Raw genomic sequence first — 21,878 nt, forward strand, 5'->3', positions numbered from 1 at the left:
AGGAATAATTAAAGACAGAGCTCTGTTATGAGACAATTCAAGTTATGACCTCAGTTGCATCTGTGCAAACCTTCTGAAGGATAATGGGGTTGCAGAGGCATAACTGAAGGTATACTAGGAAGACAATGGAGTTACACACACATCACAAAAGATGCAATTTGGCCTGTAGAATCTCTACTACTGGTGGTGATGTATGAGAAGGACATTTGACTGTCAGAGGCAAGGATCTATTTGTGGAGCTGGCCGTTAGTTAAAACCATTTTTACCTGCAAACTGAGCAAATGGAATATAGAATTAGTGAGACACAATGAATATTGAAACCTTGCCGTAATATTTTTCAGAGAGTCACTTTTCAGGGAAAAATGCACTTTACAGGCAGTTTCTGTATTTTCATAAAAGTGAATCTAGATTCTTGTATGATTAGGATGTACTTCATTTAATCATTTCTCTCATATATAAAGTTTTACTCTATATTAAGTTATTATCCTAAAAGGATTTGCCAATAGGCTACCCTATTATGAAATGCAAAACTGAATACAGCAATGATTTGATTACACCACCTCAGCTGAACATGTGTTGACAGATGGGACATTTATTAATGTGAGAAGAAAAAATTTGTACAAAAGAAAAATATATTTACAAACTGAACATGCAACACAGACTTAATTTGCTTTTATATATATATATTTTAACCCAAAAAAGCAGACAGTTTTGCCACTCCTTGGAGTAGTTCTAATATTCACATTGGTCAATTCAGTAAGTTTTGTGACAATTAGTTTTTAACATTTATTACAAAAACAAACAAACAACATTTAAATTAAAAATTATAGTTATATATGGTATAGTACAAAACAAAAGATACCATCTGATATATAGAGCATAACATTAGAAAAGAAAAAAATAATACGTGGACATTTCTGAATTTTTTATAAACATATTTTCAAAGCAAAATCCATTTTCCTATTTTAAACAGTGGCCTCAATTCAATACTGGCATAAGTAGGGGGAGCTCCCCATGAAACCAATGGAAAGTGCACTGCTTACATCAGGCATTAATTTGGCCCTTGATTTGCAGTTCCTACTTGTGTTTTTAATACACTAACCATTTCTTCCTATGATTTAAAAATAGCTATAACTACAAAGTGAAAAGATGAGCACTGTTATATTTATGAAGACATGTCTTTAGTCAAAACTAAGAACAGTAAGAGCAATCCAGATATGGCTATAGTCTATAAAACATCTTTTTGGTAGTGAGAATTTAACAATAGAACAGCTAAGATTATGTTAAAATATGGATGTGTTTATAGTGGTGAATATGTTATCCAGCCTTTTTATGATTAATTTTTTTGTTGGGTTCCATGATTCACTCATATTTCCCCCCCTACGAGCTTATGAATAGATTAAGCAGTACAGGAATACAGTGCAGCTCAAATAATCTGCAGCAAAGTGTGGTAATTTCCAAAATATTTGTAGTTAGAGTGCATTTGCACGTCTTGTAATTATTCTGTCCAGGCAAAGTGGGTGCAAAATACTGCCTAATCTAGTAGCATTTTTCATCCACTTTGCACAAGTGTCCATAATTACACTAGTTGCAAGGCAGGCAATAGGGCCCAGATCCACAAAAATATTTAAGCTTCTAGCTTCCATTAAATGTCCTTGGGGATCTGGGCCGACGTTTCCAAACGATCATAAAAATATTAGAAAACAATTTCATTGTTGTATTTATTAACAACTGTCTGGAGCTTTGGGAATGATCCTGAAAAGTGTTGAGCATCTGAAACAAGCATTTAGGAGCACTCAGCACCTCCCAAGAGCCTGACCATTATTTGTACTGGACAGAGGAAATGTAAGTATTTATGTACAATACTGTCTGCTAGCTAAATATCAATAGCTGTTAAGCTTATTTCTTATTTTTATGGCTTTGGAGAGTAAGGGTTAAATTCACTGCTGGGGGCTCAACTCCATTGACATCAGTGGAGTTGGGCCCATTTATACCAGGGGTGAGTTTGGACCATGGTTTTTAAACTGAGGCACTCCTGCATAATCTGTTGATGCTGCTTAACAAGGAAGTAACATGAGCAACACTAGGCACTACAGAATAGCTGTATTATAGGAGAACAATGTGTTACTTATTCTAATGGACAAACAAAAGGGGTTGAATTTGATATTTCTACTACCAGTTTGTTCTTGACAGCATTCAAAATCATACCTGAATTAATTTGAAAATTAGCATGTAAGTGTTCATATTATGTCTTCCAAATTAATGATTTATAAGTGACCATTGATACTACAGTACTTAGAAAGACCACTGTCTCAATTTCCAGTAGCAACAACAGACTTCACATCGTCTCCCTCTCTCTCTCTCACACACACAATGCATATATACAGATATATAATGTTTGGAAAAAAAAGGGGAATATATCCAAGATACATTTTGTTACATTTGACAGAGATGGATGGTAGCTCTTCACTACATTGCTTAAAAGTTAAAAGGGACACATGATCTTCTGATTGAATTTTAGTTCTTTGAAAAATGATTTTAAACTGTTCAAAGTGTCCTGACTTCAGGAAGTAATTCAAGGAGATGCAGAGTTCCAGAAATGGGATTTCTGACATGCCAGAGCAGCATCGGTATTTCAGGCAGTAAGGAATATATTAGCATTATCAATAGCTATATGATGGGGAGCACAGAGATATACTTATCTTAAATCTTTAATATTATTTTAAAAGCACATAAGATTAAGAAGCACAGAACTAATATACCACCACATTGTTGGAAATTCTAGAGATGGAGGGCTAGAGGCCAATACACAATACTGATTACTTCCCCTTCTCCCTACCTTTTTACTATCAGAGGATAACTGATGTGTCCTGAATTCTGTAATAGTAAAAGATGTTGATGTATGAGTGAAACAGATTTCTTTAGATCTTTGGGTCAGTGCTCGCTACAGAATCGATCCTTGAAAATATGCTTTGTTTTATTCTCTGTCAAACCTTGCTCACTTTCTGATGCACTTTTTTGTGTTAAACAAACAAGAGATAGATAAACACTCAGGTTAAAATGTTCAAAAGTGCCTATGTCAATTAGGTGCCTAAGTCCTATTGAAAGTCCCTGGGACTAGACTCCTGAGTCATTAAGGCACTTTTGAAAATTTTACCCTCAGCGATTGGGGTTTATTTAACACCTTTGATTATTTAGAAGAGACAATGGTACGGTTACGGCTTTTGTCTGTACTGCTGGAAGCACCAGAGCTCAAGTGCTACTCAGAGAGGGATTCACAATTCAGTGTTTTCCTCACTCAAATAAGAACACACCAGTGGTCCAGATGCTGTGATATCTTGTCTATGATGGTGGACAATACTAGAGGTTTTAGAGGAGGAAAGTGTAAACTCTTCCCCCTAAATTCACTCTGTGCAGTTCAATACTATGTACTTTTTTATTCTGACTTTTTTAGCATTCAGCATGGTCATCATCTTGTACCTTGAAGCATGAGGATCTGTCTACAGCCCTTATAAATATTTGTCCAAGCCTGTGTGCTATCTTCTTTCCAATAACTAATCCCTTTCTTTGAATTTTTCTATGATATTTGGCTGCCAGTAAAGCCATTCACAGACAAACAACCCACACCAAACCCATAACCACTTAACCGTGTGTATGTCTAGATTTCCATGTTTTTGCATGTAGAGTTCCTAAAGCAGAGAAATGCAGACCCCATCTCTCAATTTCTGTCTACCATATGTTTAATGCAGATTATAATCCTTTTCTCATTGAAAAATAGATTGTTACAAAAACATTTAAAAATAATTTCAAACTGAGAGTTACCAACTGGGTTTATATTACCCCATTAAGTATTATATACAACACTGACAGAGTGCAGGAAAATAAGTGAACAATATTTTTGTAACAGCTGCTGATATATGTTTCTGTTAATGATGATCTTGATCTTATCAAACTGTTAGTTGCCTCTCCTAAGAAGTGGACAGTCAACTGGGCACTGCACACTCTAAATCCGAAGTCATTGTTGAGCAATAAGAGACACTCCCTATGTAGCATCATGAATGTTTTACCTCGGTAGTATTTCTAGGGCTAAAGGCTCTGTTGTAAACAGGTACAATTCCTTGACTGCAGTGGACTGGGATGGGATGATTTTAAGGGATATATTATTGAAAACTTGAGCATTTATTTGCTTTTCTGCCCCACCTCCTTATAAGAACAACGGCAACAGACAATTTAAAATATGTAACCAATTCAATAGGTTGTAGTGTATTAGAGTCTTGAGGTTACTGGTGCATGCAAACTGTGGTGTCTGTAACATGTTACAGACCAAAACCTGGGGATGTGTAAAAGCTGTACATTAGGGCATGCACTGAAGTATGCCACATGACAGAAATACATAGTGCTATTGTTATATGTGCTACATGTTATAGACAAAGATGAAGTTCCTTTCTATGTTACTGAGTATTTGGTGAACAGTATAGCACATTTCCCTATGCTGTGTGATCATGTAATGGAAGACTTTACTTTATCTGCAGTTTACTGTTATTCCCATAGTTTGTTTGTTCATACCAGAATGCAATTATACACGAGTTCTACATTATTATTTCAGATTATTATACCATAACAGTACATTTAAAATGTTCTAAACCATTGTGCAGGTGACAGACTGAAAAGTAAAGGAATAGGATGCTGAGCACCAGTGCCTTGAATAAAAGATACCATCTATTCAGAGCATGTACACATTTGCAGTGTAAATAAAGATATCTTCACCCATTTTGGTCATCCAGTTACACACGCGTGGTCTAAGATATTCATAATTGCAGACGTTTTACACATGCTAGCTTCCTTTATGTTTCTACAGATAGAACTGAGTGTTCTATGCACATGCCATATAGTGTTTTAAAATGCCCATAATTTTGTTTTTTTCAAACCCAAATTATTTCTATATGGCAAAGGCACTAGTTTTCATTTCAAATTAAATTCTATAAAGACTAGAGATTTAAAACAGTTGTTTTTGAGTTATCCAAGCACAAAAGAAGCATTTTTGAATTTTTTTTCAACAATTGGAAAAACACTTAGGCCTGATTCATGCAGGCAAACCCATGATTTCAATAAGGCTCTGCAAAGGTGCAGGATCTGCCTGCATAGATCCAATTGCAGCCACATTCTGACAACTTGAAAAAAAGCTGAATACATTTATATAATGTTCTGGGTGGAAATGAAACAAGCATCTTCAACCCCTAAAAGGTTTAAAAGTACATTTTAAAGTAAATTTACAAATGACTATCCTGTAATTAAGATGATTAGATTATGTGTTTGTAAAACAAACTATTTTTCATCCTGAATACACTAGGGACACAAAAGTACGAGGCCACAAAAAGTATCCTTTGGTGTATCAGAGACACACGCGGTTTCTCCTTACTCTCTTCTGCAATCTCCACCAACATTCACTAGGATACTAACATGGAAAAAATGCCAGCACAGGTTATGACATTCAGGATAGGAAAAACCTGTTCTCAACATTTATAACTTGTAATCTTTGTTCATATTTAAATACTGCCTCTGCTTTCAGAAACTGGCCTCCAAAATAATCTAAAACCTGAACCGATTTTTAAAAACAACCCAAAGCATGTGAAATGGATTGTAACCTTTCACATCTTACTGTGTTAAAAATACTAATTTTATAACTGCTGGTTAAAGAGTAGTTACCAACCTTATTTTATTTAAGGAAAAAAGAACCCTAATTAAACATGTAAAGATTCGTCCTCCATATTATATACACACTATTAATTTAAACCAGTGGTTCTCAAACTTTTGCACTGGCGACCCCTTTCACATAGCAAGCCCCTGAGTGCGCCCCCCCCTTATAAATTAAAAACACTTTTATATATATTTCACACCATTATAAATGCTGGAGGCAAAGCGTGGTTTAGGGTGGAGACTCACAGCTCTCAACCCCTCATGTAATAACCTCACAAACCCCTGAGGGGTCCCGCGCCCAGTTTGAGAACTCCTGATTTAAACCTTAGAATGGAAAGTCTACAGTAAGGAATATGCCTACAAAAGAGAGCTTTAGCTAGCAAGCAAGGAAAGACAGAAGGGAAGGTCAAAATCTAGTACAGGATTTACCTCTAAGAACTGTCAGCTAATTAATAATTCTAAGTAAAATGTGGAATCACCGTGGCCAATGGCACTGCAAACTCTGGGCCTTTTGAAGCTACTGATCATCTGTAACTCCACTAACATCGGTAGGAGTCTGAGGCGCTCATCAACTCTCAGACGTTCTCTATTTATTTTAAAAAAATAATGTTTTATCCATGACAGTAACAGGTGAATCTGAGACTGGATTTCTGGACATTCCCCTCTGCCCCTCACTGAGGCCCCAATTCAGTAAAGCATTTAAGTGTGCTCAAATGCCATGAAAATCAGTGGGCAGGATTCTTTCATCCATTAAGTGCACCATGGGCAGAGTGAATTTAAACCAACCAGAGAGTCTTCCTGCGTACAAGGAATCTCTATTGAGGTAAATCTGGTAGAGGTGGTATAGATACCTCCTAAACCATCTGTCTCTCTGGCATAAGTACAAGAAGGGGGCTTGCTGGGATAAGCTGGTGGACCGAGAGGGGGAATGGTGGAGCTGAACTCCACTACACCTGATTCTCTGCAGGTGTAAGCTCCATTTACAGAGCTTACATCAATCAGTGGCAGAAGCTAGAGCAGCAGGGGTCCTACTCTGTCTTCTGCCCTGGCTAAGTGGCCATAGATCAGGGAGCTTTCTGCATCTGTCATTGTCCTCTGTCTGAGGTGTGCTTTGATGGAGAGGAGAATCAGGGCCAATGAGACTTAAGCATGTGCTTAAATGCTTTGCTAAATCAGGGCCCTATATTTTAGCCATTCTCTCCACAGCCAGCATTTTGCATTTCTCATTTTAAAAAATACAATATACAAGTTATACTTGTAATGAAAAACATTTTTCACAGAAAAAAATTAAAAGGCATGAACAACGGCTAATATTTTTAACAATGTGTTCTTTAGTTGTGCATGCAAAATGGATAACTGTGCATTCAATTTCCAGTTTCTCATTGCAGTTTACATGCATATTTGCATAATCTGCATGTGCAATTTAGGTACTGATTTTGAAAAATTTAGACCTATATGTATTTTGGGGGCCTTTTTGTTCCTTTGTATTATTAAAAAATAATTGTAGATTGGAATTCTCAAAATTAATAGAAAAACTAGAGGTAAATCGCCATGTTTAATCTCAGATTCTTTTCTGGACACTAACATTTAAGAAGTTCAGTAGTGTCAGATGATATGATTTCTTTTAAAAAAATAGAAAGTATCAATTTGATTTAAAAAAAAGTGCCAAACACAACATTTTTGTGCTTTTAGATTTAGTCATTTACTTTACAGAGTTTCCATATATTCGGAAGGTGACTACAATTGTACGTGCAAAATGAATACTTTACGTTTACAATTATCCTTTTGCAAGCACAACTAAGGTGCCCATTTTAACAATTTACCCCTAATGACCAAATCCTGCAGTTTCTTCTTGGGCAAAACTTCCATTGAAGTCAATAGTTCCTTGACATAGAGCCCTATTTTCCAGAACTAACTACCATGTATAGTATTTACCATTGTGAATAGTCTCCATAGACATCAGTACTCATGGTAGTAAGCACTCTGCCCACTAGTCACAGCTACTCTATGGTAGTAAATGTTTGTAGGTTTGAGCTCTCAGTAAGGATTCAATAAGGACTGTAAGATTTGGCCGCAATTGGTTAACATTCTCTATAATCTAGAGTTGGTTGGACAATCTGAAGAAAAAAAAATCATGAAATATTTTCCATTTTTTAGCAGCTCTGTTATTAACTATATAGGTAACTCCCACTGCATCCATAAGGATAATATATATACTTCCTTGAAACAAATACCTAAAATCACCTTCTTCTTTGTAAATCATTGTAAATCTCCCAAATATACATATCTATGGCCATGATATAGTTAGCAAAGAGAAATGGAGTAATAACACTTTTTATTGCATTCTCAAGTACTGTTGAATATGGGTATGGTAGGCACACATTTTAACTACTTATCATCTACTACAATCCTAAAGCTCATTTACCTGAGATCTGAGTTTTGTAAAAATAAAGTTTTCTTTTTAGTTGCATATGTTACAAAAGACTCAGTTTCAGCCTGAACAGATGTGAAACTTTGAATCTGGCAACAAGCACTACAGGTGATCATATAAAAAAGGTACTGCTGAAATAGATGCATATTAAAAAGAAGCCACAAATCTTAGAGGTTTTAAAAATCTCCCTCCCGCCACCCCAGTGTTGGGAAGTCACATTGTAATAAAACTGTTTAAAACATTTGACACAGAAGACCTGCACAGAAAGCATGCTGTTAAAATCATGTATCCTCTAAGACACCCATCTTGGAAGAAGTTAAGTAGCTTAGAAGGACAAACTCCATGTTACTTGTAAATGTATTTAATGTCACTCAGTTCTCATCATCCCGTCTGTAGCGAATAGTCTGTATTTCCTGAGCTAAGAACATGGCCATCTCTTTAGTGCCGGCAGCAATCACTCGGCATGACATGAGATCTAGAGGTCCCCCTAAGAACAAGAGGATAAAGAAGAACCATGTTTAGATACAGAAGTGATGTATGGCATATTATATTATACCCTTGTTGTAGATAGAGAGATTCAGACATACAGAAACAGGGGGAAATACCTTGTTGAGGCATTCAAATTCAGAGATGTCTTGCAAAGCAAAGTGTTCTAGAAACCATAGACTTAACACCAAAGTACACAGCTCAAGCAATTAATATTTTTATTTGTTCAGAACACAGAAAATAAACACAATATATTCCATTTTACTCTCTTAAACAAAACACCAGATGTTTTGTTTGCAAAACTAGGGGTAGTAAGGAATAAAATAGGAACCAACATAACCTGTTTTCAGGGTTAAACATACCCTACAACTGGCAACTGCTCTTTAACACATCAAGTCTTTCCACAGTCATGCACACTTTGATTACCACTGGGCTTGACTACTAAAGAGCACTCTACTTGGGGGATGTATGCGCTAGAAATTAATAAAATAATAATCCTTAACATTTTGGGTCTTTACATCTTTAAAGTGCTGTACAAATATAAATATTCAGATGAGCACTCTTGTGTCTCCCTGACAGCCCTTTCTTCCCAAGAAGCCTTCATCTTTGCTGAAATCTGTTTAGGAGTCTCACCAGTAATCTCTTCTGGGCCAGCTGTGTACTTCAAATGTAACACTTTAAAGGGCTTACTCAAAGACACACAGACATTCATCCTCAGCATCTCTGACCCGGGAAAGCCCTAGACTAGAAATGCAAAATTGTGATGAAATTAGCCAGCCAGAGCCTAGGGCAGAGTGGGCCAGACCTGAGATGTTTCACTGGATTATCACTATAAGCAAAGGATCTGTATGGGGATGTGAGGAAAAGAGAAAAGAATACACAGATTGTGGCTATTAAAGCACATAAATAGCCACCCAGGGACAACGTTAAAAAAAAAGTCACTCAAAATTGTGGGAAAACTGTACTCCTGGAAAGGACAACAGGAAATGGGAAGAACCATCTGAGGACTACTTCCATCGGGGGGGAGTTAAAATGTCCTTGGAAGCAATATCCTGATATAGGAAAAGAGAGTTTGTTAGCTGCATTTCTATTAGAATGTCTCTCTAATGACTGACTTATTGAAGTTGCATGGCTAGTGCCTTTGGATCAGACAGCTTCTCTCACCCTATTGCTTGCCAGGTGCTGTAATTGTAACAGCAGCAGGGGAAATTAAAGCTCTCCCCAGTTCAAAGCAAGTAGAAGCACCACCATGGTCCACCCCAAAATAACCTTGGACTGAGCCAAACTCAAAATTTACTCATAGAAAACTATGCAGCCAAGAGGCAAAGAGATAGAAGAATCAGCAAGGCACTACAATCACACACGGATTACTGTTATAGACACTCTAGCACCAAAGGGCTCTCTCTCATCCCACTGCCCACATAGATTGCCAAGGTTCTCAGCAAACCTATGGCAGAAAATGCAGGAAGGAAGAAAACTTGAGTGTTGGTGGCAGAAATTACAGGGAGACTAAGGAGCAAAGTATTTCTGTAAACCCAGCCTTCTTTAAGGGAGGCAAAGAGTTTACCTCAGAGATAGCAAAGTCACACCTTGCAGAATTTTTCTAGATTGTAAATCCCTACCCTACATATACCCATAGGTCTCCATCCAATCCCGGAACACAGCCCCTCCCACTGCACGGAATTACATCACAGTTGTGCAGAATACCCTCAGAGGCCATCAAGAACAAGAAGCTAAGATCAGGGCTAGAAACACAGAGTCCTCTTCCCAAGAATTCTGCCTATTCACACCGGTAGTAATCATAGTAGACTGACACAACCACAATCAGCCCCCCCCGGGACTCTTTCCCCTGCCATTCCTGGATGGTAAACAAAAGGGAACACTGGGAAGGAATCCTGGCAACAGGCCGTTAACATCTCCTTTTGAAGGGACTCTACCATCCACTCCCAAACATACAATTTAAAAACTATCACGCAATTCCAGAGAACTTGGAAGTCACTGCTCAGCATCTAAGCTTCCTTTTCCAAGCAGACTAAGAGCGAGCTGGCAAAAAGGCATCTCCAACTCCACTTGTTATCTGTCAGAATCATGGATCCCTCTAAGTGAGGCGTGAGGGCAGGGAGTATAATACTGAGACTGCATTTGTTGCTCTGGTGGATTAACTTCTCCGGTCCATGCCCATTCTACTGGACTTGTCTGAGACATTTGATACTACTGATATCTGTCTTGCCTCCAAGAGCTGAAGGAATGAACAGAAATGCTTTGAATTGGCTTAGCTCCCTCCTCTCAGAACAAAGCCAGAGGATCACTATGGGTAACTGTTCCTCTACCTCCTAATTCCTCATCTATAAGCCCAAACTCAGTTCCTCTCCCATATTATTCAGCATCTATGAGTAAACACTGGGAGCACTGGCAAGATAACACAGACTGAAATGCAGGCAACACCCAACTCCATAGTTCCTTTACACCATGCATAAAGAGCACTATCTATCAGCATTCTGAATACCTAACTGAAATTACCTTCTGGATGAAGATCAGATAGCAAAAACTGACCCAGGAAAGGCTTGGGTAATGCTGCTAGGAAGACAGAACTGCTCTGTAGAACTAGTTTTCTCTATAACACCCGTACTTTCAAGAATATCCACTCATGTTTTTATGTTGGTCCTCAGCCTTGCAGCTCTCATAGTGTTGGTAGGAAAAACCCACCACCCTCTACCTCCAGCTGGCAAGAAAATCATGCCCCATCCTATCAGCCCCAGACTGTATTGATCCTCCACTTGCAGAACTAAATGCAAAACCCAATTATTCATCTTAGTTTTCCCTCAGTTTCTTCTCACGTACACACACAAAACCCTTTCCCATCTCACCCATATACAAATCAAGTCTTTTCTCCTACCAGCGGGGAAGGAAGAGAAAGATTATTTCTGTTTCGAATACTTTGGAGATATTCAGATAGTATTGCAGTGAGGACCATGTAAGTACACAGATAGATTAGACAGAGATGGGGAAGTAAAAAAGAAGAATGCAGCCCAAACTAGAAAAGCTAAACATCTGAACATTTATCTGCCTCACCCCTCAGAGAATATGAAAGGCGACTGAAAAAAATTGAGTGTGACAATTATTTAGATGTCGTAGTGCCTATTATGTGCTTTCCAAACATGAAGACACAGTCCCTGCTCCAAAACAGCATACTTTACTCACCTGAAGTATCTATCACAATACCACCTGCCTCTCTAATAATGACAGTAGCTGCTGCCAAGTCCCAGCAATGTAAACCAAATTGGTAATATGCATCTGCAGCACCCGATGCAAGATGGCACAGAGCCAAGGTAGAACTTCCGATTACACGGATCCTAGAAGCAGAGAGGTATAAAAGAATGAAAGGGGGAAAACTGCTTTTATTTCAACCCAGGTATTTATTAACAGGGTACAATATGCATCACATTTGATTTAAGTAGAATAACATTCTGCTTGGAATTTTAGAAAGTTGAGAATGTTTATGATTTTTAACATAATAAAAATTTTTCTTAAAAACCTTACCCATGTACTTGGGCTTTGAGTAAGCTCTCCATGTTACCGAGGAACAATTTCAAAGTCTCAGGGTCACGTTTTGGACCAATTTCTGTTAAGATCAAGGCCTTCGACTTATCTGCAATGTAGACAGTTGTTTCTATTAACTCAACAACCTTTCAAAGTAGGTCTTGGCAATTTCTTCACATTAAATACGAAGAGGCTTTTCACAGCAAAACCATTTCTCATGCACACAAAAATTGTTCTTCCTTTCATATTCTCTCTCAGGCTGAGAAACTGCTTTTGTCTAAATGACTGTAACAAGACTCAGTTGCTCACAGTTGGGTTATCTAAAAATACTTGTTTGGTAAAAGAAGGGAAGGAAGAATAAGAACAAAACTGCAGTTTCTAGGAGTTTCCTTTGTTCCCATGGAATTTTTCCTTCATTGACCAGTCAGCCTTTGGTGACCTCACAAACTTTTAGCAGTCAGCTAAAAAAAAATTGACATAAGATCTATGCATTTCACTGTAAAGGAATTGTATTTTAAAGCAGAATGCTTCCTGAACAGGGAACTTTGATCTCTTGGATTATACCATTCATTTTAATTAGACAAAGCTAGGTGTATGATAAGTAAAGATCAATTAAAAATATTCACCAAAAACTCCATTTATCTTGCAAAAACTACCCCCTTTTACATTTGGACATTGGAAAGACTACAAAAGTCACAAACGTGCAAGTATCAATATATTTACCAGCTATTATATATAAAAAAAGTCAGTAGGTCTAATTCTGAACTAATTTTTGCGGCATTAGTTTTTCCTTTTGTACTGTGTTCAATTCAGTAACTTCTGACTTACAGCAGTATAGGGGCCTAATCAAAGCCAAGGACAATTAAAGCCAAAGGAAAGATTCACATAGAGTTCAATGGGTATTAGATAGGCCTTAAGTGAGGTCACATTCAGGCCTACGACATATGTAATATTTTAAGTAGTATACACAGTATTCCTTCCAAATGATTTAAGTAGGGACAGTGGACCAAATGCTGTGGTGCTACTGAGTGGTATTTTCATAGACAAATTAATGTGGCCTGAGACATCTTGTAATTAAATTGACATGCCAGATACTGGCCACCTATGAATGTAAAAGGGCATTATGGATTCAAGCAAGCTGATTAGCAATGGGTAAGTAATATACATGTAATTAGAATAAAACTGTCACAGGATATCACAAATATAACTGCAGAAACAGACTTCATACCCATTTTTTAAAATGTTACATTAAAGTATAGAAGCACAGTTCTACTTTAAAACTATAGGGACACAATGCAGGGCATGCATTGCTTTGCCGTAACTGGAAATTTCTGGAGGTTGAAAGTAATCTGCCTTTAGTCTTCTGCGTAATACATTCAATGTTTACAATTATGACACACTGAATGCATGCCTTACTACAGACATTATTATTACTACCATACATTCATGCAAAGGACACTTTGGTCATAACAAAAATAACTATTCTATGGAACTGTGAAAACTATTATAAACATGTTCCTGATGAATTAGAAACATTTCCTAATACTTAGTCAAAGTTACACTAATTTAGGAATTAGATTTAAAGACTGAAACGCTTTAAGGAGGTTTTGGGCTTACGGAGGAATTGAATTTAGGGAAGAGACCATCTAGTGAAAAGACACAAAGTGGTTTCAGGAATTCAAACTGCAGGAGACAGCTGACCAGAAGACAAGTTCTCCACCCTGATGAGGGGAAGAGAAACAAGGAGGGTTGGTGGAAGAGAGATGACAGTGACTTGGGTAAATGTGGGAGGAAAAGAGACAAGGGACCAACATTTTTGGCTATTGAAGGGGGCAGAGTGGCGTGAAGCCTCACACCATTTATGGTATCAACACACTTAAGGCCAGGCCTGGCTTTAAACTGTGTCAACGTTTGTCAAAGGGAATTTTATATCTTTGGGATGTTCCTTCATTTATGATTATTTAAATCTGTGAGTGGCGGATATCCAAGACCACAGCTCTGTTTTCTTACTGTGACATAACCTTTGCAATGTGATTCTCTTTAATTCTGAATTGTTAAATGCTGAACATATCTAGCATTAATCTAATTTAATACTGTACAACAACATTTTCTATACAAAATACATTTCCTGAAACAAAAAAGCATGAGGTAACATAGAAGCCTAAAAGCCACAAATTCCAGAAGCCAGAATGAGGAGAAACATCTTGTACTCCAGAGGTGATTCATTCTATTGAAGTCAAAATCCTTATTGGACAAGAACAACCGTAAATGGGCTACATTTAAACACCATAAAAATCAATAAAAATATTCTCCATCTTCCCTGTTTGAAACACCCCACACAAATGAGTACATCTCAAAAGAGAAAAAATTATAAAGCATCTAAACAATATGGGATCTGACCCTTCCCTTATGTTCTGAACTCTCACATTAGCAGAAAGTCCACAGGGAATGGGGACAAAGTGGTGCTGTATCCCACAGCCCTTGCTCAGCTGAAGGCCCAGGACCATTTAGACATAAAAGTGAATGGGGCCAGTTTATGAAGGATGCAGGGCAGTTGGGAGATGCCCTGATTCCGTAAGCCTCCCAGGCATACTCGGCTAAGGGGATTCTTGTGGAATATGGGCTGTATTTTAAAACTTCCCTCCCTGGACAGAACACCTTTGGAAGGGTGGCTAGGGTAGGACCATGGACACCTATTTGGGGTAAATGTCCTCCCTCAGGCACAGCTGCTCCTGTGGGGGAGAAACATACCATTTGTACGCACTTTCTCCAGATAAATAAACCTGGCCCACTAAAGACTGGTCCAAGCCACAAAGCCTGGATCTGGATCCAAATTTTTCCAACTATCAGGGAAGTTCTCATCATCCAGGGTTGGTCTGGACCCATATCTAATCTGTACATTATATTGCTTTAATTTGCAATGATTTCAGTCTGCACCAAACCATTTTTCTACTGTAATTTTTATCATTTCTGGGGTACAAAGATACAGCTCTGTGACATCTGCTTGCTTCTATCTGCTAATTATGCTGCCTTATCTTCTGCATTGGATTTGTTAAAAGAAAGCTTCTTATCGTTATGTGCATTTGATTGAACTTAACTATTATAACTAGGCAAATGCAGAATCACTTTATTAGGTTATAGTAATAAATCCCAATACAGTACGACTAAGTGTTCTAACTAATTGTATGATGAAACAGACCTCTCACAGACATCACAGCAAGTTGTTTTTAAAGTAGTGTATGCATCTATTAATTCCATTTACTACTGGCATATGTGTGCTTACAAACAAGATGCAGTATATGGCACCATTAAGTCATCTGAAAATACGTGAATGACAGATGCCATAATAATGTGGGCCTAATTCACCATTCCAGCTGTACTTTGTATCCCGGAGTTACACCAGTGTACAGAAGGCATGGTATAGTGGTGAATTTCATCCTATTTCTTTATCTTAAAGGAGTGGCTTTGGATTAATACTGATCAATTTGTGTGGGAATTGCAAAATATTTTAGGCCCATTTAATACTAATTTACATAAAGCTGTATATTTTAAACAGAAATTTGAGAACATCCTTATGTTTCCAGGAAAGACACAGTTATAATGCAGGAAAGATACTTTAAATCAGGATAATAATTTCCATTTAGGATTAGCATCAACTCTGAAATTCAACATATTTCTTTTAGAGTTCTAACAAAAATCTAGACCAACCTGTCTCTTTGGATACCTGAAGCCTTTTTTCATTACAAAATGCCCCTTGACCTCTTCTACCAGTGTATAATCGTTCTTCAGTGCAATGGTAAATTACACCAAATTCAAGCTTTAAGATTTTGAAAAGGAAAGAAATGAATGCAACTCAAATTACTCAGCACAGGTATAAACAACTACTAATGGCAGAAAGATTAAAATTATTTTAATTAGCTAGATAACCAAAGATTATGCCGCTGCTAATAAATAATTTTACTGTTACACTTTAGTTTTAGATACACAGCATATAAAATTCAGTTTAGAAAGAGAGATATTAATTCCATCTATTCACAGCTCATTTTTATGCACACTATTAGAATGGAATAAAAAGTTACTCTGAAATTCAATTCAAGGAGTTATTGAGAATATGTAAATCTCCCAGGGCCAGATTCTGAACACTTTACTCCCATTGGTGAGCAGTCACTCACATGAATAGGCTCATTGACTTCACTGGGGCTATTAATATTGCCAACCTCAAGCATCTCAAATTCATGACTCAGGCCTCCAAAACACATGAGATTGGCTTACAAATCAGGCAACTTTTTTTTTTTAAAGATACATAGTTTGCATGTCATAATACATTTCACTTGCCTTCTATCTTTTGAGCCCTTGAGGTGCACTCAAGTCATCTTTGAGTTTTTCTCTGCAATCATGAAGGCTAGAAGCTAACTGGTCTTTTAAATGAACACTGAGATTCTTGTGAAATCACCTGACTCCAGGAGCTGGGGCTTGAAGAAAAACACCAAATATCACTAGACTCATGATAAAATTATGAGAATTGGCAACACTGAACTATTTGTGCAAGCACCTGCTTACAAGTGGGAATAAGGGGTTCACAATTGGAGCTTTAATAATCCAGGCCCAAAGTACCTAATATTTTGCACAACTATAGTACCTTCCATAAGAAGATCTTAAAACACTTTACAGACATTAATGAATCAATCCTCACGTCATTACTATGAGATAAAATATTATCTACATTTTACTCATAGCGAAACAGACAGAGAGAAGTGAAGTGACTTGCCCAAGGTCTCAGAATAAGTTTGTAGAAGAGCCAATAATAGGACTCAGATCTTCTAGACTCCCAGTCCCTTGCTGCAACCATGACCCATGCTACTTGAGTGACCACCTCTCACCCAACAGTCCTCAAAGATAGCTCAGAGGGAATGGGTTTTCCTTAATATTCATCCTGATGCCCCATCTAAACCAACATGGAGTCAGACTCTTCTTGGTTCAGGGTCCCTATGTATGGAACTCCAGATCTGGATCACAGAATCCAGAAGGGACTTCTGGATTGGAAGGGACTTCATCTAGTCCAACCCCCTGCTCAAAGCAGGACCAATCCCCACTTCCCTAAATAGCCCCCTCAAGGATTGAACTCACAACCCTGGGTTTAGCAGGCCAATGCCCAAACCACTGAGCTATCCCTCCTCCTAAGATAGCCCCAAGAATCTCTCTTTAGCAGTATTCAGAGCTTGATGCTAGATCTTTTTATTCACCTACGCCCATTTTGGCTCCTTTATTGAGGTTTTTTTGTTTTTTTTTACTTTTGCCTGTTTTTGTTACTACAATGGATGGTAAAATTTAATATTATTGTTTATTTTTGTTTTAGCAGCATCTAAAGCATGATGGGTGCTATAGAAAATAAATAAACACTAAAGAAAGCTGTTTTGTAATTATATGCAATCTCTGAAAACATTTGGGAAGGAATAATCTTTGGAATGGCACTAAAGTGTGTCTACAGTTTCTATGTTTTTAAAGACAAGCTGCAGTCAATCTAGATACACTGCCCAAAACACTAGCACTATACTGCCCAAACCAAAGGGAGTTGCTAGACTTCATCACATCTGAAAATTAAGCCATCGCTGAATTTGCCTGATGCTGCATTCCTTGCACACATAAAATTCCTGTTGGCTTCAATGGGAGCTAACGGCATGTCAATGCATATAAATGCAAAGGCCCAAGAGACACATTTTACAATAGTTTGAATAACTACTTAAAAATAGCTACTTTTATTTTATAAATCAAACTGTAAAACTACAGTAGTTGTACAAACCCCTCCAAAATGAATTGTGAGAACTAGGAAATTTAAAAATAACAGTTTCCCAAGCCCCAAGGCCAGGTTCTTTGTTTTTCTATGGCTCTTATGAAGGTACATGGCATAATACTAAATAATGGAATAATACTAAATTTACTGCACCTCAAAAGCACACAAAGGAAGATTAAGGGAATCCAAACCATAACTTTGCACGTATCACAAAAAGTAATCCTACTATATACTGTACATAAAAAAAAAAAACTGTCCGAGAGTCAAGGAGATTGCTAACAGCTTTAAAGCAATAGGAATCAGCATAATAACAAGAGAACAGTAGAAGATAAATATAGAGATGCTTAGTCACAATTTAAACATAACTTATTAATGCCTGATTTTATTAACTCTTACATCAGTAGTCTCCTTTTAATAATATATAAATCCAATTAGCATGGGACTACCTGCAGGAGTAACGGTTTGCAGGATTAGGGTGTTACATTGGTGTGGTGTGACCAAACAAATTTCAATAGCATGGAAAGAGCCTTTGTATTAATTTTTTAGCTCCCACATGGCTCTGAGGTTTATCTCAGGTTACCAACTCACAGAACATATTTTATACCTCTTGGTTAACAGCAAATCCAATGCTAACTGCCACTGTTGGAAACCTGTGAAAAATAAGAGAGAAAGTACTATTCATGAGTAATCTCTTTAAACATGCAAATTCTGCAACTCCCAGCAGCAACTGAACCCACAGAGAGCACTGTAATTTTACTCAACTAAAAACTTCATCTACATTATACCTTCCCTCTGTTTCCACCCAAGACTGTCCCTTGTACTTTGTCAATTCTTTTTTTTAATTGAAACTAACATTTCAAAAAGTTAAAAAAGAAATTTATGAAAACATAAATAGGCTGTGTATATTAAACATATATTTGAAATTTTAATGATTTTTCCCCCTAGTGTAACTAAATAACCTGATCTTAAAATAATATTGTAATAAATAATTGATACGTTTCATCCAATGATCTCAGAGCACTTTGCAGACAGTAATTAATTAGGGAGAAACTTTGTACCTGAGGTCAACAATAAATGAAACCTGTTATACTACCTTCTGTCTTGCCAAAGTAATAACTACATATTTCACTTGCTCCTTTTGACATAGGTATTAATTGTCCCAAAATTTAAGTATGAACTGACAAATTAATAATGTCTTAAAACTTGTAGAAAATAGTAGAGTAACAGCAGAAACTATTGCTGTAAGGCACAATTTATCTGTATTACCTGAAACATCAACCCCCAGAAGCTGGCCCCAATCAGCCACAGTGTAAGCCCATATTATTCCATTGAAGTCAATGCACCAAGGCAGAATTAGGCCCATCATTTAAAAAATCTTTGCCTATTAGACCAACCATACAGAATTATTTTAAATTTAGTGGGACTGTCCAGGTGAAGTAAACAATCATTGTTTTTTTTTTAAAAATCAAATATTTAAATTTTGAGTTAAAGTTGTAGTTTTGTAGGTGCACCACGCAGGGGCAGGCGGGCTTAGCAAGGCAGTATCCAAGCGTGGAGGGGCTTAGCGTGGGGGGGGCTTAGTAGTGAATTGAGAGGGGTAATCTGTGTCAGGCAATCTGGGTGCAGGCAGCAGAGTGTGGGATCCAGGTGTGGGGGGAATCTGGATGCACAGAGACTTGTTGGGGGGTTCAAGGTGCAATGGTAATAGGACTCTGCAGGGGGGCCCAGGTGAAGGTGGTTGGGGCTCAGTGTGAGGGGGTCTGGTTGTTGGGGGGATAGAGCTTGGCAGGGGGCCTGGGTGTGGGAGCTCAGTGGGGGGGTCCAGATGCTGGGGGAGTGGGGCTCAGTGGGGTGGGGACACAGGTGCAGCTGGTTGGGGCTTAGTGGGGTGGGGATCTGGGTGTGGATGGCTCGTCAGGGTGGTCCAGGTGCAGGGGGAGTGGAGCTCAGTGTGTGTGTGGGGGTTCTGAGTGTGGGGGGTGAGGTTTGGTGGAAGGGTCTGAATATGAGGGGGGTCTGAATGCACGAGGGTTGGGCAGATGAGGGAGCAGCTCCCTGTACAGGTATCCCTCCCTCTGAAGCTGAGGAGTGATGGGTGCAGAAAGCGTGGCGGGGGGACAGTTTGCAGAGCTCCCTGCAGGTGGGGGAGAATTCTGGGGGTGGGTGTGACCCGGCCCTGGATGCCATGCAGGGGAAGAGGAAGTACTGTCCTCCCCAGCCCAGCCAGGACTAGCAGCTGAGCCAGGTGCAGGGTAGGAGTCACCAGCCGGGTCTTTCCCAGTCCTACCCCCTGCCCCACAGTGATCTACCTCTCTGCCAGCGGCTCTGGGCACCCGAAACATACTGCTGGGGACCACTTGTGGCTTCCCTTTGCTTCCCCGTCAGAAAGTCATTTTTCTGTGGGGAAGGAAAGAAATCTGCAGGCGATATAAATTCTGCACATGCACAGTGGTGCAGAATTCCCCCAGGAGTATCAAATACTATATCAGATATAAAAAGATACTGGAATGGATCCTGCAGGTCTTGTTCAGGCAAAACCCCTCAGTTTGTAAATATAATGCTGTAGGTAATTGTAAATTGAGCAAACTTAACACAGTGAAAAATATTTCAGTAATGGGGGGAGAGAAGGACTGATGAGTAACTGAAGAGTTACTATATTTTAACAATTCTCCATGTTACTGAATTTACCTGTGCACAAAATTGCAGGTTCCATCAATGGGATCAATAATCCAGGTAGGATTGTCAGTGAGGACACATTTTGACCCAGCGGCAGTGGACTCTTCTCCAATAAACCTATATTTGACATGGAGTAAAGTACGCTCAGAAAACTCAACTCCACTTTCTTGGCTTTTGGGGACTATTGTTACATTCATGTATTTTTAAAGTTCAGTTACCAAAAACAAAACAAAAAGCCCACCACCACCACCCACCAACTCACAGAAAATTTGTAAAGAAGTTCTAAAAAGATAGCTCAGAAAATTGTTTTATACAGTATATTAAAAAAAAATCCCATTCTAGTTCCCCCTCCCTATATGTTAATGATACATATTTCAAAATCATATAATGCATATAGAGATGGATCTGAAATGAAACCCCAACTTTGGAAGAAATTGAGATCTTGATTGCAATTTCGCAGCTCAGGCCCACTTCTAGCAGGAAGTAATGCAGGCTGCCAAATGTACCCCCCATTCCTTGCAGGTGAATGAACCAGGAAAAAATAGCCTTAGAAAATCTACAGCCGCACTCCCACCACAATTTTTAATAGCAGAGTAGATCAGGAAGTAAAAAGTTCACAAAGCTGAACTTTCCTCTTTGCAAGACCCAGAGTAATTCAAGAGAATTAAAAAAAATTACAAAATTTACAGGAGCACATTGAATTCCATGTTGAGCTGCTGATTTTCTGTCCTGTCATTATTTATTTCAATAGGTTTTCTGTTTTCCTTTTCCTAGGAATTGTACATCCTGTTCTGGCATCTGTCCTGCCTTCCTTAGTTATCTTTTCCATTCCCTAGATCAGCGGTTCTCAACCAGGGGTACACGTATCCCTGGGGTACGCAAAGGTCTTCCAGTGGGTACATCAAATCATCTAGATATGTGTAGAGCTCTGCGTGGATATAAATTTATATCCGTGGATGCGGCTATCCGCAGCTATAAATCGATATCCGCGGAACTGCAGGGCTCTCCCAGGAACCGCAGTGAGAAAGGAGCAGATCATGGGGCTGCTGCTCCCAGGAGCCAGCGTCCTGCAATGACAGCTCTCCCGGCGCAGCTGTACCACCCCCAGTCCTGTCCTCGGTCATGGCTGTACAGACCCCAGACAGGAGACGCAGTCACGCAGACAGCTGTGTGGAAGGGACGGGGGCAAGGCTGGAGGCGGTACAGCCGCATGGGAGGAGCTGCCGGGGCAGGACAGGGCATGTTCGGCAATTGCCG

At 38.6% G+C, this 21,878-nt stretch overlaps 1 protein-coding gene across 1 annotated transcript in view; it reads right to left on the minus strand.

Annotated features, from left to right (window-relative positions):
• Positions 1 to 572: 572 nt before the first annotated feature.
• The window catches only part of IMPA2 (inositol monophosphatase 2), a 35,410-nt gene continuing 14,104 nt past the window's right edge, over positions 573 to 21,878 (minus strand). The window contains exons 3-8 of the mRNA XM_039524148.1: positions 20,634 to 20,738; positions 18,550 to 18,595; positions 15,863 to 15,971; positions 12,155 to 12,263; positions 11,816 to 11,967; positions 573 to 8,615 (exon numbers count right to left, since the gene is read on the minus strand). Coding sequence (XP_039380082.1) covers positions 8,500 to 8,615; positions 11,816 to 11,967; positions 12,155 to 12,263; positions 15,863 to 15,971; positions 18,550 to 18,595; positions 20,634 to 20,738 — 637 coding nt within the window. The 3' untranslated portion in view covers positions 573 to 8,499. The remainder of the gene's footprint in view (positions 8,616 to 11,815; positions 11,968 to 12,154; positions 12,264 to 15,862; positions 15,972 to 18,549; positions 18,596 to 20,633; positions 20,739 to 21,878) is intronic.

This window comes from Mauremys reevesii, linkage group 2 (assembly GCF_016161935.1).
Source record: "Mauremys reevesii isolate NIE-2019 linkage group 2, ASM1616193v1, whole genome shotgun sequence".
NCBI lineage: Eukaryota > Metazoa > Chordata > Testudines > Geoemydidae > Mauremys > Mauremys reevesii.